The 25,939-nt window shown below is 28.4% G+C and overlaps 1 protein-coding gene and 1 long non-coding RNA gene across 3 annotated transcripts; one reads left to right on the top strand and one right to left on the bottom strand.

Annotated features, from left to right (window-relative positions):
• Positions 1–2,442: 2,442 nt before the first annotated feature.
• Positions 2,443–25,939, bottom strand: LOC111037847 (sialin-like). Of its 2 annotated transcripts, none has more exons than XM_022320647.1 (10): positions 25,497–25,939; positions 7,784–7,885; positions 7,437–7,642; positions 6,906–7,142; positions 5,434–5,518; positions 4,102–4,322; positions 3,882–4,031; positions 3,664–3,796; positions 3,313–3,554; positions 2,443–3,224 (listed from the first exon to the last, which is right to left on the bottom strand). In XM_022320647.1, exons 2-10 carry the CDS (start codon positions 7,851–7,853, stop codon positions 3,015–3,017), a joined length of 1,554 nt encoding a protein of 517 aa, XP_022176339.1. In that variant the 5' UTR covers positions 7,854–7,885; positions 25,497–25,939; the 3' UTR covers positions 2,443–3,014. The 2 variants fall into 2 exon arrangements, with proteins under 2 accessions (XP_022176339.1, XP_022176340.1); XM_022320648.1 differs by lacking the exon at positions 25,497–25,939 and adding an exon at positions 13,272–13,392.
• Positions 13,702–14,635, top strand: LOC111037848. Its single transcript, XR_002604916.1, has 2 exons — positions 13,702–13,790; positions 13,871–14,635. It is a non-coding gene; the product is annotated as an uncharacterized LOC111037848 (long non-coding RNA).

The following is a 25,939-nucleotide window of genomic DNA, read 5'->3' as shown; positions in this document are numbered from 1 at the left end:
ATAAACAGTCTGTGAATAACTATTTCTACAATAACTGTATATGAACAGGAGATAATAACATGGCTAGAAAGACTTGAACAAGAAAAGATAAGTACTCACGTGAGTCTGAGCAACACTGTATGAACATAAGTAATTTTAATTGATTGTTTAATTATTGAGGCCTCTTCACCATCTACTAACAATAGTATTCTGGTTGAGTTTTCAATAAGGTATCGGTCAAGAAATTAGAGGATTGTGGATTGTGATAGAATGAATAACATCAAAGGAATCTTTTGTAAAGAATGGTAGCTGTTATGGTGATGATATTGATGATCAGGTCCGAAGAGGTTTCATTAAAAGCATATTTAGGTATTAGGTGCATTGGTTAATTGACGGAGACAAAGAATTGGAAGGCTTAGATTTTTTAAGTTAGAAGTATTTGCATCAGCCCAAAAATAACATGTTTAAATGTAATAAATATTAGTAACAAGTATTAATTTTTTAGCTTTTACTGTAAGTAAGAACATATTCAAAATGTATTTTTTTTATTGAGGTGAGTTTACTTTTATAAATTGAATACCTAATATATCTACTTAGATTGTAATTTTCAGCGATAAGTGATAGAAGCCTCTATTTGTATATGCAGTACCTATCTACAAAACCGTAAGTACTTGTTCACTATATACAAATGTATAACATGTGTTTGTATCAAAGGTCATTACATAATTAGTAATTACATACCATACAAAAGCAACTGAATAAACTGTTTCATAATTCAAATCCAGAAACCTAGTTTTGGGATTTCATAAATTCACAAATCACATTAGGTATTCGGGCATACCTTTATCGGTGCATAATCATTTATTATTTCATCATGGGTTAATTTTTTTTAATGAATACTCAATGCTATGTATTTACATTTTGTGTGTTCAGAATGCGTATAAAATAGAGATAGGTACCTACTATAAATAAGTAGATGTATACATATTATATTTAGTATTTACAAATCATCAGCTAATATACTCGAATGTTTTTAAAATGTAGATATATGAATGTATTTGTTCGAAAAGTAAATTAAAGAGTTACGAAGTCAAAGTTATTTAGATATTGCATAGCTTCTGAAATATAATTAGACTATAAATGTACAAGAATAGAATATTTGTACCAAAATGTTTGATATTTTCCTAAACTGATTAATTTCATACATTAGGGTAAAATAAATTTCCTATTTATAAAGTTACTAGGATGTATATATGAGGACTGAGGAGTTATGAATTATCACAATAACATAATGAATGAATTAAATTGTCAAATTTAGATATAAAAATAAATAAATAACACAGAAGTTATAAACCCATAGCCAATTATTCAGAATAGGTAGGTACCTACAAGGCGCAGTTTAGAATTATGTTTTATATTTTTTTCGGACATTTGAACACAATATTAATTTTGATACATTTTTTTTTTAACAAAAGTAAATCAAGATTTAATTTTAGAACATAACACGACCTGCTCTCATTTACTTTTAGATATTTCAATACATATAAAGTAATTTTATAAATTTGAATACCATACTTCAAATATTACATGCATTAATATTATACGAGTGTTGTTTAGTATAAACTAAAAAAAAAGTATTCATGTTTATTAAATTTTGATAAATCTATTAAAAAATATATATTTCAGTTAATGTAGTAAATAAATAATATCAAGATATCTTCCAAAAAATTGATTTTGGTTACATATTTACAGTTTAAGTAAGTACATTATTACTGTATTTTGTTTTTAGAACTATAAACATATTATTAAACTAATAAAAATGAAATAAATAATATCAAATTTAATTTTTTTTAAAGCAGCACTTAGTGTTATGTAAATAAAAAATACCCAGATGAATTTCAGTTCAATTTTCACCAATAACAAAATTGATCTGAGAATTTTTTTTATCAAAACTGGTTTTTTTTTGTAATGCTAACTTTAAAAAAAATGATTAGTTTGATTTATATTATAAATCTCATTTCTTTTAAATAATTTGCCTAATTATTATTACATTTTATTAAAACTCGTCTAAAAATATTTTATAAAAATAAAAAATCTGAAACAAGCATAATATAACTAATCTAGGCTATATAATCTACATTTGCTCAGTTAAAAACTCATTAAACACAATATCTAGACATATATATATTCTAAAAAATAAATACATTATATTTAGATAGTGGAGGTAGATTTGTTTTAATACAAATGTTGAAAGATTAATTTAAAAATTGAGAAAATAATTAGTCAATTGCAGAAAAATGTCTAGAACTGTTCATTGCATACATGTTGTACCTACTATTATACTAGAAAAGAGATATTTTTTTTTTCAAATGCAATGCAATAAAATAATGTAAACTTAAAATTGAAAAACACCATTGAATTAAAAAAAACTTTCTAAAATGAATCTGGTAAGGCACATTGTTGATCTACAATTCTAGTAATAAATAACATTTTAACTAAAAATATGAGCACAAGACATATAGAAATAACCAGGTTGTAAATTTTAAAATGGTTTTTTATACTTGATGGAAAAAATTATACTAATAAATAGGTGTAACAACTTATTACTGTCCAATCACTTGTTCATTTTTTGTTTTTCCTTTTTTTTTAGAAAATGTTGATACATTTTCTTCTACAACTTAATTCTAATAAATAAAACACCTATATAAATATACATAGTAATTGATTGATATATCTACTCTACTTAATTCGTATTAGAGGACACAAGGTCACACACTTAAAAATTCTATGATTACAAACATTAAAATTTGTTTTAAATTATAATAAAATATAATATTAAGTTTAGAACACTGTCTTATTTGGAATGATGAGATTTATTGAAGATCCGATTTTGTAATCGGCGCTAATTATCTCTTTTGTTGTATATTATATTATATATCACAATTAACGTTCGTAAAAATAATTTGATTTTGCCCCTATATGTGGGGGACCTAAGTACACCATTGTTATTTTCTTGAATATTTTCATCTCAACTTCTATCCATCTCCTCTTTCTGGATCAGTTTTATTGTTGACAATAAGCTGATTATTTTCAGGTGAAACACGAACAGAACCTGAATTATTTTTGCGATTTGGATTGTTCCAGACTTGTTCTTTTGCTGTACCACCAAACTGGTACATTACGTAAGTTCCACATGCCACGCAAGCAGTCACAGCAAATATTCTACGCCATCTCTCCAAAGTTGGCTAAATGGATAATAGTTAATAAATAATAATATTCATCAAAATATATACAACAGTATTAAGAGAAACAAGTATAATTAAACTTTCTTACATTGTCTTGAAGCATAATGGCTGCAGCAAGGGGAGACAAGAAACTTGCAGACATATGTATAGTTTGTGCAAATGCTAATATATGTCCTGCAAAGTTTGGTGCAATATCGACTACATTTGCCATTGCTCCAGCATATGAAGCAGTTATCAGTGTAACTGCTACAAACCAAATTACCAAAATCAATGTGATCTGACAACCTAAATAACCTATGGTCAGCACTAATAGGCCAGGAATGACTTGAGCTAAAAAAAAATATGACAATATATGTACAAATTATTATTTAACTATACATAATACATAGTATTTGAGTTTTATTTGTAATTGTTAAAAAAATTAACACCAATTACTCACATATAGCTGTAAACATTTTACGGACATTAGTCAAGCTCATAAGATTACGAGCTATAATGAAGTCAGCTGCATAACAGAACACAACAGAAGAAAGGTAACTGCACAAAAATGGAGCTCCATTCATAAATCCATTCTAAAAGTTGTAATATTGTTATTAATAATAGGTTATCTTAATTTTAATACCCGGGGTGAAAAAAAAAAATATGAAAGAAACAAACCTTTTGTATACTGAAACCTAATATTGTCTTCATGTAAGATGGACCGTATATTATAAATGTATAATGGACCCATATCCTACCAAATGTTGTTATACCAATAGACCATGCTGGAATGGAAGTCATAATAGAACACCACGGGACTTTTAAATCCTATTAAATAAAATTAATTTTTTTAGATAAATTATGTATAAAAATGTATTCTAATCATATTTTATATTACTTTTGTGTTTATAATATTTTCTCCGATGTTGGCATTGATATAATTCAGTTCACGTCTAGTTATTCTTGGATGTTTGTGAGGTAGATCAAAAGCTAGTAACCACCAAAGCAAGCACCATGCGACACCCAATGAACCGTTCATGTAAAACACCACTCGCCATCCATAGTTGCCAATAATGAAGCCGCATACCATGTACGTCAGTCCAATCCCGAAACTAAACCCTGTCACCCAGGCAACAGCTCAATTACCACCTAACCTAGATGCCAGTTACACATATATCACAAATAGACAGATAGATAAATATACTTGTTTACCCGTTGCGACCTCCCATCTGCACATCACCACCAAACTCATACCATCATCATTTTTTTTTTTTTTACTATTTTACTTAAAGACTAACTATACATTTATTTAGGTACTTAATTAATGTCAAATATTGAATGAGAATTTTGAATTTTGACTTAGTATTTTAATGATCAAATAATTTTAAATAAAGTGAAAAAAATCTAAGTTCACATTGGAAATACAATTTAACCTTTAAATTTGTTTATAATTTTTAATGATACATAGTAATAAAAATATTGTTTATGCGTTTGAAATAATTTATACAAAAAAAAAAAAACAAAAAACAAAGAAATTGTACTTTACTTAATTTTGAATTAATTCTAAATTGTATTGTATTGATTACAACAAGTAATCAGTACACAATACATTTTTAATTTCTTAGTAATTTGATACGTTCCAAATTATATTTGTAAGTTACTGAACTAATTTAAAATGTATAATACAATTTAGAAAAAAACAGCTACACCACTGCATGAGTAGTAACTGGAATTATTGTAGATAGCCTTCACTATAAATAAAAATGTTAAACATATGCCTCCCAAAATTATTACCTACTTACAATATATAGTATTAAATATTTGTTGTATTTGTACAAATTTTAACTAATATTGTGGTTAGTATATAGTATATAATATATATATTATATACATACATATACTTATATATTAAATATATTATATAATGTATACATGTGTGTATATTATCTTTATAGCAGACATAATATGTTGAAATAAAATCTGTAAGTAATGCCAAATAATGGACAAGGGACATCTCGAAATTCAATACTCAAATTGGCCCATTGCCAGTGAAGTCTTAAACATTCCTATGGTTCGAAAGTTTCTTGATGTATATGGTTTTCTTTTAATTACAAGGGTCACAAATTAAATCCCCCAGTTTAATACACTTCAAAGTGACCTTTAATTTTTTTCAAACTGGCATATTCTTATACTATTTAAAGCACCGTTGTAATTCGGAACAAATTCATACCTTGGAATGATGACATGAACCTGGTTCGCTCATTGGATGGTATCCATATACCAACAAGTGCATACATTGCGGGCCAAGTAAGTCCCTGGAAAATGTAGAAAAACAAATTTAATCAAAATTGTATACAATCAAGAAGACATAGCCTTAAGATTGGTGTATTGTACTGAGCACAAGACACCAGTGTACATTTAACACATTTATACATTGACATATTTACCTACTTATAACATTAACAATAAAATATAGAAATTTCTCTCAATTATGTTATTTATTGAGAATTTTAGTTGGTATTAAGATGGTCTGCAATGTTTATTTTGTTGCATTAGTTTTACATAATATAAATTTAAAATATGAAGCAATTAAATTTAGCATTCTAGTGAACAATGCAAATTCAGTAAATATGTATTATGTGAACAGTCACAGAACTACATAATCTCAACTTTAAATAGAGGGAGTAAAACTTAAAAGTAAATAATGCATCCTTGTAATTGTAATGTTATCAATTTTGGAGAAAAGAAATTTCTAAATTTCTATTTGGGAGTGTTCCTATTACCTAGGAACCAAGGAACCTGTCTTCGACCAATTTCTGATCTAGTCCATAGTACTCACAGTGGACGTAATGCGAAAGCAAGTGGACGTAATGCGAATTCAGTGGACGTAATGCGAAAGCTAGTGGACGTAATGCGAAAGCAGTCCCCACTCCGGTTCTCGATACCACGAAAAAAAAAAAAAAAAAAGTACTCACATAGTGCTCTGAGAACATTTTCATGAATAATTCATTAACAAAACCAGTTTTCTTTTTTAATAATTTTTCAAAATTATGCCTTTCATTTATATCATATTTTAATATTATTTTTGAAAATTTTGAAATTTTAAATGATTTTCATGACTTATTAATTTTCAAGATAATGTTTATTGTTGGAGATGTACGAAAATGTTTCATAACTAATCAGTCATTTTATAGAACATTGATAAAACTTGATGTTTTTTTCTATAATTCTGTTTTTAGAAATATTTATTGTAGTTTTGACTACCATTGTTTAATTAATAATATTAAAAACAAAAATAAAAATATTGATGATCTTGGTGCAACATTTTAGTAGGTACTAGATACTAGATCATCACTAACCAGGGGATGTTTTGAGTATTGTAACACCCCTTGTCAGCCATTTTTATGCAAAAAATATGTTTTCATATGGTTTTATTTCATATTTAATGCTATTATTATAAAGATTAATTACTACAATGTAATCGTAGAGTGTGTGAACCCCCTCCCATATGTGATATTTAAATATAAAATTAAAATACTCCTAAAAAAATCTTGGTTATACAGAACACAAGGTAGGACCTACGTAAGTATATTAGTATATTATATTCTAAAATGTTTTTTAAATATAAAGGTAAAATCAAATACTAATGCACAAACACCCATCACTTATGTTTAATATTTTTTATTTGTATTTTATACTTACTGATGCCATTCCTTGAAGTGATCGCAATGCTATGACAGCTGAGAAATGCAATGAAGCTGCCTGGGGTATGAGTAATGAAGCAATTGCTGTTGTCAATTGTGAGAACCCAAAAACCGTTTTTGTGCCAAAACGTTGTGTTAAGACACCGCCGACTACTTGAGACAATATATAACACCAATAAAATGAACCAAGGATTGCAGATTGCACTGTTGAATCCCAATCAAATTCACCCTCTTCCTGAAAACATATATTGATTTAAATAGGTAGGTATAAAATAATATTGTTACCTCTTTATAATTGTTTTTAATTATACTTTTTATTAGTTTCAAAAAAATACCAGTAAATACGTATTTATAGCCATATAGATAGATACTTCCTATACTCCTACTTCATAGTAAAATCAATAATCATACCAATATAAATTATAGAATAATTTGAAAGTAGCTATAATTGTAATTAAGTAACTTAATCATTTAAATTAATGGTTTGCAATAGGGAGTTAGTCAAGTTAGGTATGGCATTGTACTTTACCATTGGTTTTTGATCTTCAAATGATTGTGTGCCATTCGTAACCGATGTGTAACAATAAAGTTCGGTTAAATTTGACGAGTTTTCAGACCGTAATCTCATTTTGGCCATTGCTACCATAGCAATATTGATATCAGTGCGCATCATGAAACTGACCAAGAATCCACTGAATGACATTAAATATAATACCGCACGAGCTGGTATCATGTCTGTCACAATAAACATTTTTGAAAATAATTATAAAAATAAAACTAAAACTATAATATTTGCGGTAATAGTGATAAAAGTACATTTATACTTTGTACCTACTCGAAGTACCTATAAGATTAAGTCATAATTTTAGCACTTACCTTGAATGCTTCTAAAGCATAGTTTATGTTTTTTCTCCATTCCTAATATTTGATTATCTGGGACGTCCATGATAGTTGCTTGTGCTCAACTGCGTAAGTTATCTAAAAACAAATTAATATCATAAACATTATTTCAGCCCTTATTTTTTTGTTTTAATAGAATCGATATTACATATACATAAAAAATGTGCCTACACATTTTCCTCTTTTTATTACCTACACAAAATTCCTACCTAAGAACTACTACACTGACAATATGCATCCCCGTAAGAACAACGCAACATGTCGTACCATAATGTAGAATAATGTCATACAAAAATAATATGGGGATGAACCATTAAAATGCAACTAACAGTAACTAAAGTAGATTACTTTTGTTTCATCCTATACTTCGTTACCTGCCTAATTTTTTATTCTAGAATTGTATTATAGGTTCCATGTTCGATCAATCAATATCGTGATGGAATTATCGAGCGGACGATTTCGTCGATATACAACAAGGTGCCTCCTACGAACTAACTAGGTATAAATATAAAAAAATAAATATAATTATTGACGATTGACAAAAATAGGTAATTGCTGTACAGCTAGGGTCTAGATCCGATAACCCGGGCAATGGTGGCTAATGGGGCGGCAGAAGTTGTAACGTTTCAAAGGACGGCAAATGTTTAAATATGTATAGATGAGGTGCCAAATATTATTGCCCCGGGGCGCTAATGAAAGTTAACATGGCACTGCCGATAGCTATAAACGAAGACAATTTCTATTATATTGTACAAAACTGCACTCGAAAAACAATTTTAAAAACATCTTCGATGCTGCGTGCTATTTCTAACTACCACTGAAGACAGAGGTACCTTAAGCATAAATCCCCTCCAAAACTATTTTATAATTTTTTTTTCACAACATAAAAATCGAATACATTTTTTTTTAAACTGAGGTTTGATTACGTTATTAAATTTTATGTAAACTTATCGGTTATTTTATAATAGCCAATATACCTACCTACCTATACTGAATAGTGAATATGTAATATATTATGTCTGATGCAGACGAACTAGACATTATTTGATTCGAAGTGTAATTTAACACTATTTTATAATGAGTATCGTATACGGGTATAAAATATAATATAGGTACAAAGATGCCTAGTGCGTTCATCTTAATTTTCTGATTTTTGGACGATACAAAAATTATATTGTCATGGTAGAATATGATCAGGCAACATAATAATATGGGCGGAAATAAATTAAACACGCACATAATAATATTACCTACAATTTTTAGAATAAAACCAACCATGTATCAAACTATTCATACCAGTTAACATCTGTGAATAGTATATGTTTTGTACATTATATGTTTATCGAATTAATCTCAAGATGCATAATATAAATTATGTATTATGCCTTACATTCTACATTTCTACTTCAACCTTCTATAAAATCCGAGATCGTTTTGAATTCTGCGCAAGGCATTAAAAGTGAAAACTATAAGTATTAATATCGACTTTTGAAATTGTTTAGCACAATGACATATATATGAAGTATGTTGTACCTATTGCTCTAGTTTAAGAGTGCAATAATTGCAAATAAATTTATTGCTAATAAAAAATGTATTAATGTAGGACTTAAATTATTTAAGTCCTACATTAATACATTTTTTATTGATTTTCTACAGTTTTCCAGTAAGCAAGTAATGTAATTATTATTAATTTTGAAATATAGTTTTGTTTATGCACATAAGACATAAAACCACATAATTTTAATATTTTTTGATAGTCTTGAAAACTAAGTGATTAAATGCGATGAGGCACTATGGTAAGGGTAACTTTTTTTTCTTTTTTTGGAAGTATAATAGAACATTGTTTATTTGTTTATTACCATGGGTACGATCGGTCCAGTGTTGGGTAAATTACTTTTTTCAAAAGTAACAAAGTTACTTTACTCGTTACTTAGAGATAAACGTAATAAGGTTACTTTACTAATTTGCTCTCGATACTCAAATAATATTTTAATGGAATTACAGAAGAAATAACTATACTTTTCAAATAAAAAAGTAAATAAGTTACTTTCTCGACATAGAAAAAAAAACTATTACTTTTAAATTTTCTGAGCAATTTATTGTCTTGTTCAAGAAACCTAACAAGAAATACACTGTAGTAAAAAAAGTATTCCAAAAAATGTTCAAAATAAATGATATATGAAAATATATTAAACATGAAGTATACACAATACGGCTGTCGACTGATGGACCGACGCCCGATATAACAATTAACAGCTCTCAATCGTATTATTAAATACTAAATAGTAGGTATATAAAAATAAACCGTTTCTTAAAAGGGGAAAATGGCTATAATATAATAACTTATAACGTTGCAATGTAAATATTTTGATTTATCATTTCTTAGTAGGTATATAATATTATTTACCTATGAGAAAAATATTATTTTATTTTAATCTAAATTATAAATATTATGGTGAAAAGTATTATAAAATTGAACAGCTTTTGAACATGTCTCAATTCTTTACAGAGTAATAAAAATAAACAACATTAATAAAGAAAAAAATCGTATTTGTGCATAGGTACCTACTGTATTTATGTTTCTACTAGCTAAGTGCTTACCGCTTACGTATAGTTTATAGAAATTATTAGGAACTTGAACAAAATAGGTACAAATAAAAAACTTAAAAACAAAAGTCCACGCTATCGTAGATATTCATAGGAAATTAGGAAACATTCTGTTCACCGTATTTAGAGAAACATAATTAGATAATAAATATAATTAACTTTACTAGTAATTTACGGTGTAAGTAGACATGTGAAAATAATTGAAAACTGAATTTTGCGAATTAAAATGAAACACCTATATATATATAATGTATTATATTGGTTTACTTAAAAACCGCATTAGACATATTTTATAGTATTATTATAATTGTTCGATTCGCAATAGATAGGTACTAAACACGTTAAAAAACTGTAACGCGTTATACCATAGGATTTACTGTCTTATCAAAAATAATTTCCATTAGATTTTCTTTACTTGGAAATAATTCTAATGAAATTACATAACGCGTCACAAACAAAGTAACGCGTTATTTTCGTTATATTACTACCAAACGGTCAATAGTGACGATATTATACATAATCAATGTACGATAAGGTACGACAGAATTACAAGTAAATAAAATAATTTGTGAATACCTATTAAGAAATTGTAAAAATAAAAACCATATATTAAGACGTTATTTGTCTTCTAATTAGAACAAACAATTGAACATAATTTTAACGAAAAATGTAAACAATGTATATGTCCAATGTTGAAAACTAAATGATGAACTTAATGAACGTATGCACAATTGGTACCTACACATTACACATATTATATAGGTTGGTTTACTAAGTAATATAGCCATATTATGTTTTATCACCATGACGTGTAATTGTTATGCAAAAATGTAATAATAAATAATAATCGATATCAGAATTATTATTCACAAATTGTTCTTGATTACCAACTACATTTACGATTTAAAAATCAAAATTATGTTTCTTTATTATTCTTGTAAAGTTATTACCTATATTAGACTTTTGGTATAAAATGTCAAAGAATCTCAACTAACTATCGTTCATTACGCAGTTTAAAATGTTTAAATAACATTATTGGCAAACATTCAATTTGATTTACATATTAAACTATGAATAAAAAAATTATAATTTAGCTCATACGAACGCATGTCTACATAACTATTGACACCTGTTGCATTATTATATTATACAGACCATTGAACATTGTACTGCTACTTGCTAGGCAATTGCTTGGTAATACTAATATGATATTAGTAATATCATTGGTTAATAAAAAAAATTACAAAAAATGTACTCACTAAATGTTTCTTAAAATAACGTTTAAATAATATACCTATAATCCGAACTAGACAAAAAATCATACCTACATGACGTGTCTAAATGGACATAGGTGATTTATTTATAATGCTAACCCTATTTTTTATGAAATATTATACAAAAACTTAAACAGTAGAAGTCTATACCTTATACGAGATGCCTAATAATCGTATTTCTTTAAAATGTATTAAAAATAATGTCATTCATTTATTAGCTTATCTACATTTTTGGTGTACTTATCAATATAAATATTTTATACTTTATAAATAACCTTAGTAGTAATACCTTAGTAAATATTATATATTATGTAGGTACTAGGTATAATAGCCAAATAGGTATTATATAATTCATATTTTATAATTATAATGTATAGATAAGTCATCAGTAAGTTTAGCAAAGGTATAACGGAAATTTTAATAAAAATAAATGTGACAAAATATATTACATACTATATACATTTATATGTACGTTTACTATAGAATAATTATATATTAGATTTATATTCTATAATTATTTCAATTTCATTTATAGTATTAATAAAATTAATAGAACAAAAAAATATTAAAAGAAAGATGATATGTTATCAAATAAAATGTACCTAATAAATTATTAAAATTAATAGGTAACTGAAAATAATAAACAATTAGATATTAAACTAACAATTATTGAAATAAAAAACTAAAAAATCGTGTAGTCATAGCAATACAGAAATTAATAATACATATCGCATTATATATAGCAGGTTGCATAAGCAATCACTAAACATTTAACGAATCAATAGTGAGCCAATAAGTCCCTTAAACATGATTTAGTGGCCCATGATTGTTTCATTAAATTTTATTGGACCATTAAATAATATATTTTTTATGAAACTCGGCAATAGGTAGGTACTATACTACTATCTGAAAATTGCTTGAATATTAAGAAAAACAAGATAAAAAAAAATGAAACATATTGATACATAGGTGGTGTAGGACCCAAGATCCCCGTCTATTTCGAGAATTGACGACGATCCATCGACCTATGCCTACATTAGTATGTATAATATAGGTAATGGGAATTGGTATCGTTAAGTACGGGAATACCTGTAGAATAAATACATTACAATTTACAATATTTAATTTTATAATAATATAATACGTACCCATGTGTCTAAAATCTGATTAAAAAATAAAAAAAAAAATATATTATCAATATACTATCATTGATTATAAATCTTTATATTCAAGTATTTATAACCAATGACATTATAATATTATTGTGTACGTACCTAAAATTATATAATATTATAAGTTATGTCTCGTCTAGAGTAGGTAAGTGTATATTAATATAATGTTTAATATTACAGTTATTACCCAATCGTTAGTATTTACATCTGATGAATAATAATATCCATATTTACATGGGTAAGGTGAGGTCAAGTTGGGTTACCTACAGGCTACGGGTAGGTAAAGTACCTAGAAGAAAAAGACTCAAAGACCGGTCGGACGAACGCGCGGAAACTCTTGGAATATGAAAAGGAAAATTAAAAAAAAAATAGATAATAATATTATATTATAATAGTACAACCTACGCTTACCTATATGCAAATTATTTTATATTGTCGTCTACAATACACACAGCACTTAATGAAACAAAAAATATTTTACGAGTATAAAATGACGTTTTTATAGGACGGACACGACACGCGTGCAGCAGACGCGGCGGGACTGGCACTAGTGGCACAGGGCACGGCGAACGACGCGCACGGACGGACGGCGGCGTGACGGATGACGGACGGGGCGCGACCAACACGCGGTTGACTGGCTCGGCACTCGGCACTTGGTCGGCAGACGGCATTCGGCGGAATTCCGACTCAAAATAATAGCTTCAAAATAATATACAATAATTCCATATCCATTGGAGGAACATGTTGCGGCGGCATTTTTTGTAGTAGGGCACAGTAAGGCACTACGGCCGTTACGCGGTGGCGACAACGAGTCGGCTGTGTTGGCGGGTGGAGGCGGCTGCGGCGGGGAGAAAACCAGTATGCGGACGAGTCTCAAAAAAAAAGTAAAACCGACACACTTGGGTTCACTTTAATGTGCACGACAACGAGGTCCGTAATGAAATAATCATTGTATAATATATCGTTATCATCATTATTATTATTATTTTTATTATTACCACACATTTTAGGTAGGTACCTATGATATATAGGTACCTCTCTACAGCGACGTCATGCAGATACCTACGCCGGTAATAATTGTATTAAATCGTTTAAGATTTCTCAACATCCTGGTACCTTTGTATATTTACATTATACAGAGTGGTTCGCTGTGCAGCTCATCGCCCCAACTGATAACTTTTTTCCCTAACTAAACCTCAATCATATTATAGGTATACACAATGTATTTTTGAAATACGATTTTGAAAAACTATTACTGTTTAATATGGAAACTATAGAATATAGTCGCGAATCATGACTTTATTATTATAATTTATAATGTTTATGTAATACATATAATATTTTGTGTTGGCATCTAAACTCGAAATTTGTTTATAAATGTGTCATATTCTTGAAAACTACGAGAAGTCGAGAAAGTCAATAATTTAGAGCTATGAACTATTTTATGTAGATATGTTATACATAAATACAATAAAATACATTTTACAAATTAATTTTAGAAGCTTTAAAGCTTGTGCAGGGGTCTACATGTCGGTTGCAGATATGGGCAAGTATCAACTGCACGAAGGACACTCTGTATAATATTACGCATCTACTACTCTTAGTTCTGGGTAAATATATACCTATTGTATAAATTGTATTCAATATATTATGCGCGACCGCTATTGAACGAAACAATATGACCTTTTTCCAAATGGTTTTTTGGTGTTTGGCTGTTATATCGACCTGCAGAATTGATTTATTTCATCAATGATGGTCTCCGGCATTTTTATACGCATTTTAAAATTCCACATAAAGGGAAATTATGTTCAGTTGACATTCTTGACAACGGTGGTGTGTTTCTTTTTCTATTTATTATTATTTTTATTATTTGGTAAATTTTCCTCAAGAAAAACATATTTCTAGGTCATATTAGGCTTGTATGGCGTGCATATAATATGCACGTTAATAGGAGTAACATATTAATAAATAACAACTGAAAAGCTGCTCGTTCGAATTTTGAATTAGGTAAATCAACATTTATCATAAAAATTAATAATTAGTCACTAAATAACCTACAGAAAGAAGGGAGGTTCTCATTTGAAAATAAATTTGTATCATTACAAGAACACTTCTTAAATAGTAGCTACTAAAATCTCATGAACTATTAACAAATTGAGTTATAAGTAAATATTTAAAAATTCTAAAAATCAAAATTTGAATAAATTCATAGTTAAGTAGCACAAAATGGGGGGTGAGCATACTTATTACTTGTTAAACCATTCTGAATGGATTAAACAGGCATTTATTCAACTTATAATTAGTAAATTACCTGTATATTTTTATACATTTAAATCTGTGTGTATAACTGAGGGTTTTTGGACATGAGAGGGAAAGCAAGAAAACAAGTTTTCGTCTAGTTTTTCAGGATTAAAATTGTGAGCAGACTTCATTCTATTTCTATAGTACCTAACTTAAGTTGGCTAGTATAGATAGGTTGTACCAGTGTATCACATAATATATTGATTAACTTAATAATAATATGTACATTTACTTTTATAATTGTATGTGTAGAATATACTTTATGTATATGTTATTAAGTTATTTTATATAGAAAAAATACCTATACAGTGAAATAAAAAAAACATTCATTTTTTTATTTATGGACTTGATCTAATAACGAGAATTATCCTTAGTAGCTGACTTTTTTGTTTGCAGGGGTCCCTATTTACTCTTGGTGACAGCTGTATAATATAGAGCTTTTACTGGCTATAATTATTTTGTTATTTATTGTTATTTGTTACCATCTTAGATCTTTCTACAGGAAAGTTAAAGTGAATTAAGAATATTTCATTACCAGTTTTCTCATTAGTAAATATTTAATGCATCGAAATAGGATTTTATAGATTTTTTTGTACTGAGAACCATAGATTATAAATCTAATTTTTTATTCTTTCAAATAATAATAGTTTTTATAATAAACAAATTATGGGTATATCTAATTCTATTATCTATATTGTATACTATCAATAATAAATATTTATTTTATAATCAGTTTAAATGTGTAACGCAGATATAGATTCAACTGCTGTACAAGTGTATTATGAATACCCAATAATAATATGCTTATAATAGGCACATTATATATACTTTGTATATATTAGGTATATACAAATATTTTAAAACATTTATAAAAAAGTTTGTCATTTTTAAATTTATAAAATCATTTTGTTTTAAGAATTGTTCAACATTTAAACATTTTATTGTATTGCCTATACTCATGGTTATGAAAAATATTTAATTGAGATACATACTTACAAACACTACACATGTAATTTAAATTGAAATATTTTTACAGTTTCAGCGTTATTTATTATACTTTTTTTTTAATGATCATTATTCATTAGCTTCAAAGGCCAATATTTATATTTCAATTTATAAATTAAAGTCATGCCTATTGATAATAGAAAATTATTTTTTAATAATAGTAAGTACCTATACTTTATAGGCTATAAATTGAGATTTGAGATCCAAATAGTTGTTGTTGGTTTATTCATTATAACCCTGTCTGCTGTCATAATATGACTATGTTTCTTTTGTTGTAGCTAGGTACCTAATTGTTGTAATATGATCATTTACATAGTTGAATAAGGTTGGAATAAAGAATTATTACGTACCTATATATTCTTACGAGGTCTACCACCCGCTAATAATGTCACATAAAATATTATTAACCTTGTATTTTAGAAGTTAGGACACTTTCCAGAATAAGAAATTTGGTAGATTAAATCTGACCATTACTATTACCATATATTTAAAGGAACGTAAAAATTAAGAACTAAAAAACCTAAACTTACGAATTACGATGTATTAAACCATAGAAATATTATGTTAGTTTAAATAATATGTGTAGGTATACACAATATAAGGAAAAACTGGTCGTCTTAAAACTACAGAGACATAATGCGTAAAAAAATATTGGCAAACTACCATATTATGACAATATTATATTATAATATTTCATAACTGTTCAATTATACCGTTTAATAACTATTTTAATATATACATTATATATATAGGTAACTATAGGTTATAGCTATGTTCATTATAATAATCTTCAATAATAAATTATAAAAATAGTTGCATGGCGGCAGAGTAAGTAGTATATGATATTAAAGGACTTATGTGTTACTGTATAAGTATTATAGTTAATTCGAATCACAACTTAAAATCTATATTTTACTTTGACAATACAAACATTTTTAATTTTTTTATTGAGATATGCCTCGTCATCTGGGCCATTGGCTGACAAATTTTTACAAATTTATTAGTATTTTCTTTATTTTAATAGATTACCAATATTGTAAAATGTTATTTTAATATGGTGATTGAAATTCGATATTTATAATACACACAATTTAATATAACAGTATTATGCTTTTATCAAAGATAGTCTGATAATGTTATATTAAATTGTTTAAAAAATATAAATTTACTTAATTATAGGTACCTAACTATGTATCTACCAGTAGGCACTAGCTGTATTATTATTAAAACAGTATATCGAATTTGTAACTGATAACATTTTATACTATAATTTCATGCTAACATAATTTATTTTCTTAATAATAAACCTTTATTGTTTTCTCGAATTAAATGGCAGACGCTTATTTTATAAATTTGGAGACTTTACATTGAGCATGCTTTGGTAATGGCGAATGAAAATATTAAATATTATACTTGCATTATGTATATTCTTTTATACCCGGGTAATACTTAGTATTTGAAAACAATACGATTTTGAATCGCTGTCTAATGTTTTTTTTTTGTACATCGAAACAACAAATGAACAATATCGTAATCTGAATCGCTCTTTATATATAAAAAAAAACATGATACATTGTGTTTTATTTATTTTATATAAAGTAAGTTTAGATAAAAATGAAAAATCAGGCATTCTTCACACGATGGGTGGTCAGTGGTCACTATTTTGGAAGATCCGCTTGGGTGGTGGTATTCGGTAGAGGTATATGTTATTATATTGGATGTACATAGGATAGGTATCGATTCCACCGAAATGATCTTTTTTACCTGTAAAATTAATCGATTGTGCCGTTGATAGCTGAACTTTTTTATTTGTTGATTCCACCAGCTCTTATTATTATAATTTTTTTTTTTTATTGAGCTTAAGCATCGTTAATTATTGGCATTTAGTTGGGTGTTACGGTTGGTTGAGGAACATGTGTATGTGGGGTAAATTTGGTGGTCACCCATCTGGGAGTTAGTGACGCTGGGCGATGCTTGGCCGCAGCACACATTAGTGATTGTGACCAGCGACCAACCACCGTGCCACAGCAGACCACAATATTATAATATTATTATAATAAATACATACACTTAACTGACTTTTTTAGTGACATAAAAATTCCAGAAATCAGAATTTGAATATATTCATTATTTGAGAAAAATGGGGTTGAGCATGCTTGGTGAATCACCCTGTATTTCATTATATTACAGTATTAAACATACTATTTGTAATGAGCCAGACAAATTTTATCGTACGTAATGTATATATTTTTCAATATTTCGTATAAAAATAATAAAAATATCATTGCCCTGTTGAATTATTTATGTAAAACTTGTAGACAAGTAATTTTACTCCAATATTTACTCGGGAACTAGAAAAAAATTATCAAATAAAAAATATGAAGATCTTATGAGTTACTGAATATTCTAGATATTTTTTATTTTTGAAAACAATTACTACCACTTATTTAAAAATGTTGACAAATATTCAAAATATTAATTGTATTTCATTTACAAATAAAAACATATGTACTGATAACTGACTAGTGCATAGAGATGCAATTCACACAGTATAAATGGAATTAGTGTTGTTTTATTTTTCAGTACTTCTAAAAATATTTATTGAATGAAAATCGTATCATATAAAACAGATGACTTTAATAATCCGTAACTAAAGTAAAAAAATTTTAAATGTTTTTAGATACACCCACTACATGTATTTATATACCTATCTCTTATACTATTTTTTTATTTACTGATTTATTAGTATATATTTATATTATATTGTGTAAACTGTAGGTAGTATAGAAATAAATTGTATTTATTTATTTTTCTCCCTATGATCGTAGGATGATGGGTGGGCAGTATAAAGTGCTTATTGAATTGATTTGATTCAATTTATTATTAATTCATTATAATAATTGTCCGCAACTGAATATATAATAACAATTATTACATTTTGAATGTAGTATCAAATGAAAATTTTAATTCATAAATTATAACTATTCAAGTAGGTAGGTACAGTAGGTACACTGAGATAACATTTTGTAACTAGCTACGTTAATGTTTAGTTTATAATAAAATGTAAAAATCTAATATCGGTCATCACAATTTTAATATCGTTGAAATGCATTGGCGTCTATTAAATATAAAGACCTACCTACTCTTACAAATTTTAGTGTATTATATGTATAAAGTTACAATGTAAATTAATGGTTTTTATTGTATTGAATAAAATAATTTTTGTTTAGCTTTTAGCTATATAGTAAACACATAACTCAAAGGTAGGTCAACTAATTGTTATCTTTATTCATGAATAGACACATTTTAATACAATGAAATATTTACATTATTATAGTTTATAATATTACTGTATCAGTGTATCTCGTTGACTATCGCGAGGATCATTTTCGTTACTAGATAGAATATTTAAAGGGACCAAGAGGGGTGATTTCGTCCCTTAGAACTTTTCGGTCGTTTCGGCCTCGTAGGGTTATATTCTTAACTCTTCAAGTATACTGTCTACAACTCGTACGATGAGATTCATTATTATAATGTTATCGGTTGACGAAAACGCTTAATTTAGCATTAAAATATTTTCATTTTCCTACGAGTCATTAATTATTATATTTAGGCTATAAATAGATTTTTTTAAATGCCGTGGCCTAGATGGTCAATACACTGAATAGGTGTGGCAGTCAACATGTTTTAAAACTACCAAATCGCTATTTTACACAAGTTGTGCAATCGGCAAAAAAAACGAGGTTATGATGTACATTTTAGTTCTTAAAATAAATATTTGTCTCTGTACATTTCGATAAAAGTAAAATAAATTATTTTGGACATAAATAATAAAAATTTGTAAGTTCAATGTATTTAAATATTATCATACAAGATGATTTTATTCAACATAATAAAACTATTAATATTTTTAAAATGTAGTTTGTACCATGGTCTATAAACTACATAAAACCATGTAATTTAGCAAGTGTATTTGCTGTTTCTTGAGAGGATTTCGCTGTAGATTTTCCAAAAATAGTTCATATCTTTTTTGTATACTGTTTTTTTCCTATTTTCTTGAAAAATACTGAATTTTTTGGATCTAAAATCGTACCTATTGGTTATTAATAGTTTATTATTTTTATATAGATATTATTATACGTTTTGTGTAGTTTATCGTTATATTTATATTATTAATCCCGGTAATAGGTAGGTAGGTAGCTATATATATGCAAAGGTGACCTAATACGTCATACGGATATTATACGTGTTAAAAGCTATTGTTCATAATCAATACTTTTTTTTCTCCAATTTTTCAAAAAATAAATTATTAATAATTATCAGGAGTTCAAACTGTTTAAACAGTCGCAGTAAAATCTTCTACATTGAATGTGCATTATCCGTGCTTTCAATGTGCGTTGTATTTAAATTACAAATTTCTTATTTATCTGAAACGATACTGTTTTTGCTGCACATAATACAAGTATCTACTTTATTTTTTATCAATGTTCACGCCATCGGCACCAGCATATTTTATATTTTTAAAAAGACGTCAGCAAAATTCCTGACCGTGACATCCTAGAATACATTAAATAAAATATTAACTACTTTCAAGTTCCATTATATACCCCCGTGTAGACAAATTCTAAAGAAATCATTCAAATGACAAAAACGCGCTTGTGTGCGCGTAATTCATATGCGTACTTATTGCTTTTCTGTTTCACATATTTAACACATAATGGATTTTAAACTTATAAAGACTTACTATTGGCTATTGTATTATACATATATGCGTGTAATAATGTCAACTCATTAAACATATAGTGATTAAAATCGATTAAGGATTATATTGCACAATGCTTAACCACTGTTAACAAACTGGACGATTTGATAGTTGTTTAGTTAAAGACTGTTATGTGTTTTGAATACCCAACGATCCATACATCCTTTCAACTGTAAATAGTATAAATATAATGTAACTATAATAAACGGTTTTATTTTTCAACGGCCAAAAAATCATTATCTTCAAGTCACAACTATAAGAACATTGCATTTTGTCACAACAAAAACTATCAACATTATTTCGTTAAAAAATAATATTCAAAGGTAAATAAAATATGCAGGAAATAAATTGTATGTTTATAAATAAAAATGATGGCACCTACACAAATTAAATCGTACATTTTAACACTGAGGACGTTCCTGTTTCAGTGACATACTTTATTTGGTGGTTGACACGCTTCATGTTCATGGACATATTATGTCAAATCACTCAAATCATTTTATCATATTTGAATTGATACTGGATATATGGTTACTTTAAAAAGATATACAAATAATTATAAAAGCAACAATGAATCAAACTGTTTATCTAACTGTATAAATCATATATAGTTGCGTTGTTGATACATTTTTACGAAAATTGTGTAAATACAAAATGTTTGCTTCCAAAATAATGATATAACTTTGTTCAGTAAATTACATTGCACTGAGCAATTTTTATTTTAATCATGGCAAACTTGTTTCTAATTCTATTCCTGTAAAATTAATAAAATATCCACCTCTTCCATCTAAATCACAAGAAAATACTAAATGGATAACACTATTTCTTTAAAATTTCAATAAAAATATATAATGTTCTATGTATTATTGTATTCAACAGTGCCATAGAGCACCAGAGTCACGGACTCACCCCTTCCCGATGTTTTTTCATATTATATTTTATATTATACGGGTATAGTATATATTATTAATATAATATAAAGCGAATTTTTGATAAATAATTTGTAATGATTTTTATTTGTTTTATTTAATGCTTTAGTGGTTGGTGTCATAATGTATAATTCAAAGATACTACCGTTTCTCTGTATTTGGGTATCTTAAGTGTATTTTAGTCTAGTGTATGAACGTCTTGTAACGGTTCATAGGAAATAATAAATATTATAGTACAACTGACGGTCACTCAGTGGCAAACTGATACATAGATAGTAACAGATTTTTAAAATCATCTTGTAATTTGACTTAAATTAATTTACTTGTCATATATTATTATTGTTAAAATGAAATAAACAATAAATATGTATATTGTATAGAAAAAAATAAAGTTATAATAAAGTCAAATCAAATTTTAAACAAATGCCTAAGTCACTCTTGACATCTTGACATCCTTTACTCACAAATCACAATTATTAGTGGTTGCGTTTGGTACCTAATTATATTCGATTATTCTCTGTCAATTTTATGCGGTGGCTACGATTCCCGAAAGTGGTATTTCAATTGGATTTATTTTGATATAGCTCGTAATGTCTTATAATATTGTCATATTGATAATGTATTATTTTTTATATTATATATTTTTTCTTCTAAAGATGTAACTATGGCATAATACAAATAATAATGATTTTAATAAAAGGTTTAAAAATCAGACTAAGCCGGGCATGAACAAATTACACTACTATGTTCTACTTGATATAATGGTATTCAAAATGTTTTTGAAAATATTGATTTGAATCATTACAATCACAAGCACAATAATTAATTACTATACACATTACAGCCAGTTATAAAATGAGTTGTTAAACACTCCTTTATGAAGTTTAATTGAAATATCCTTTTAGCACATGGCAAATATATCCTTCGACATATTATTATGATTAATTACAATTACTATAAATAGCTAATAGCCTGTATTGTTAATATATCAACTTATATTATGCAATCATCCATCGATGACAAAATTAAGATATTTGACCCGGTAATTAAACTGTAAGTCTATAAATTATTAAGTAGCTATAAGTATATAATATAATTTTTAAGAAACTATACGCACTCGTTTTTTTAATAATAATAATATTATACATTTATATTTTGTAAGAATATTGAATATTTTCATCAATTCTATAAATTAAAACATTGGCACCAAGTATAACAATTGTTTAAGTATCCAAACTCCAAAGCCAATCGTCATCTTGACGTGTATGATGTGTTTAATTGTATTAATTTTTTGTCATACACATTTTGAACAATTTTATCTAATCAATACTAATTGCCAAATGTCTATGAAAACCATAGAAATATTTATGAAAATAAGTCATCTATTTGACACAAACATAATATGATGAGGTCCGAATTCACCATTTCTATAAATCAATAGCATTAAAAGTTGCTAAAGTTTAGTCACCTTAGTTTACTGCTATTGCTCTGACCTGAATATTATTTAACATATTGAAGCATTACATGAGCCCACATGGGAAAACAGTTTCACATTACTGAAATTGATACAAACTAATAGGTAGTTAAAATGTATGAAAACATATGCGTAGGTACTTAACTACTTTATAGATATATTTATAATGTGGACGAATCAGTATAAATCATATTATTATGTTATAACTTATAAATAGGTGACTTGTAAGTTATTAGATATAATATATTTCAGATACTAAGTGGGGGGAGTGAGCTATTGATTTTACAATTATGCGTTTTTTCTTTTAATAATTAAGCACCGATATGGCAGTATGGTATAATTTATTTTATAAAGAGCTGGTTTTACGTGTATTTTCCGAGAAAATAACAAAAAGAGAACTATGGAAGTTATATAAGTACCTAAACCACTCGTTGGCGCTTTTAATAAAACCAGAAAAGCCTTATCCCTCACGTCTCAACCTCTATATATTATGATGTATAGTCGTATATATCCATATAGATAACGTTGGATTATGATTTATAAGATTATAACTACATAGTTTATAACTATATTAAATGAACACAATATTTTATAATAATTATTATTTATGAGAATAACCGATTATTTGAACCAAAAGAATACAAATGTCATAATAGAAACCCAATAATAATAATAATAATAATGATAAAAATTATATTATATTATATCATTATAATTTATAATTGTTCATAATAAGTTAATTAGTATCAAAATTAAAAATATAGGTACTCTACAACACCGAAAAATAATTAAAATATTTAATTAGTTTTAAACAGTCTAATATAGTATTATATAATTATTATTTTATAGTATTAAATGTATTATTTAATCACTATCAGTAATGCAAATCGTAAATTCAAAGATATACAATCGACATAATGTATTATTAGCTAGGTGACTACAAGTTGAAAGAAATGTTTTATGTGTTTTTTCTCTCTCCTCCTCCTCTTTCTCCTCCACCAGATATTTTCAGAAAGAAACCACACATTGTGATACCGATAATGCGCTCCTTTCAGCACATAAAGCTTAAAAGTCCACTTGAAGCATGCGTTCTGTACACGACGGTTGGTAATTTATTATTTACGTAACAGTGGATCATGAGAGCAATATGCGTAAATGCGTAATAATATTGCTAAGTCAATATGACACTATATATGACAGTGAATAACACGCAGTGAAATCCCCAAACGCAGATAATGGTTGTGTCACTCAAGCGTGTAAGAGGTGTTCATTATAGGGTCTTGTGGCATAATATTTTCTCGTCTTAACGATTACAGTGTATTATTTCAATATAACCTTATCGAACTGCGCAAACAGTTCACCCTCGAGAGGGTTGTCTCCTTGTCGTCGCCCTCTCAAGCTCACCAGATCACATCAGCAACGGCATCGGTTGTCCTGAGCGCGAAGCGCAATGGTTTTACACGAAAAAAAGGTCTTGTCGGGATGTAGGTCATCATAATATTATTTTGAATTCATACTATAATATGCAACGAAGCATTAATTATATATTAGGTGCATAAGCTAGGGCATGGACACGAACCATATGCCATAACGACAATACATAACCGAACAGAAAAGGTGAATGAAAAGACGAAATCGTGGGCTCCGAATTCGATACCCACGTCACGTCGTCAAAGCGTTACGACTTACCGGGGTGGGCTGACGAATGGCGTATTTTCCACGACACGTGTTTGGGACACGAATAGGTAGGGAACTCGTATACTACACGCATATTATACTATAGTTGTTGGATCATAACATCACATACATATTGTATTTATAAAATTATAATATTGTGAACTGTAACGATTTTAGGTAAAGTAGGGGATCACAACACGTGATTATTAAAATATTATTTTATGCTTCATCAAGACGAAGGTAGAAGTATTAATTGATCAATGGTGGGTATAAACTTGACATATAACGAGGAAATTATCGTAAGTACCTAAATAACGAAAGACATTCGTATTTGTCGATAACACTGCACGAACAAATCATGATAATGACACACACCGCTGACCTCCCGTCGATACCGGCCACTGCATAATGTAATATTATTATAAATTGGGGACTGAAGGCGCTCGTTTAAGTGAGGTACCGTGTAAGTAAGGCGATGAGCGTATTACCTGCACGGGTGTGCGTGTGCCGGAGCCTCTGAGCAGCCGTTCTGCCACTGCCACTGCCACTGACGGTGTCACTGCCGCTGCCACTGCCACCGCCACCGCCGCCGCAGTCGTCGTCGTCGTCGTCGTCACCACCGCTGCTGCCACTACTGCCGCCGCCGCCGACGCCGCCTCCGCGGTCGCCGTTGCCGTAGCCGCGTTCCGGTGCAGTGCGAGTCGCCGGTCGTTTTCACGTCAGACCTCTGCAGCACAGACTGCAGCAGCTGTCGGTCCGTCCACGCCGGTTGCCGCTGTATGACATGTCTGCGGGCGGCCGGCTGCGGTCGTGTCGGAGGACTACGGTCTACGGGGTAACAGGCGGCGACGCGAAACGCACACTGTGTGTGGCGGTGCGACAGTGTGTGGCCAGGCCGAATTGTGCGGGTGGCGCCGCCGCCAACGCCGCA

Source organism: Myzus persicae, unplaced genomic scaffold (assembly GCF_001856785.1).
Source record: "Myzus persicae strain clone G006 unplaced genomic scaffold, MPER_G0061.0, whole genome shotgun sequence".
Classification (NCBI taxonomy): Eukaryota; Metazoa; Arthropoda; class Insecta; order Hemiptera; family Aphididae; genus Myzus; species Myzus persicae.
Note: the sequence above shows the minus strand (reverse complement) of the source record. Positions and strands in the feature narration are given on the sequence as shown.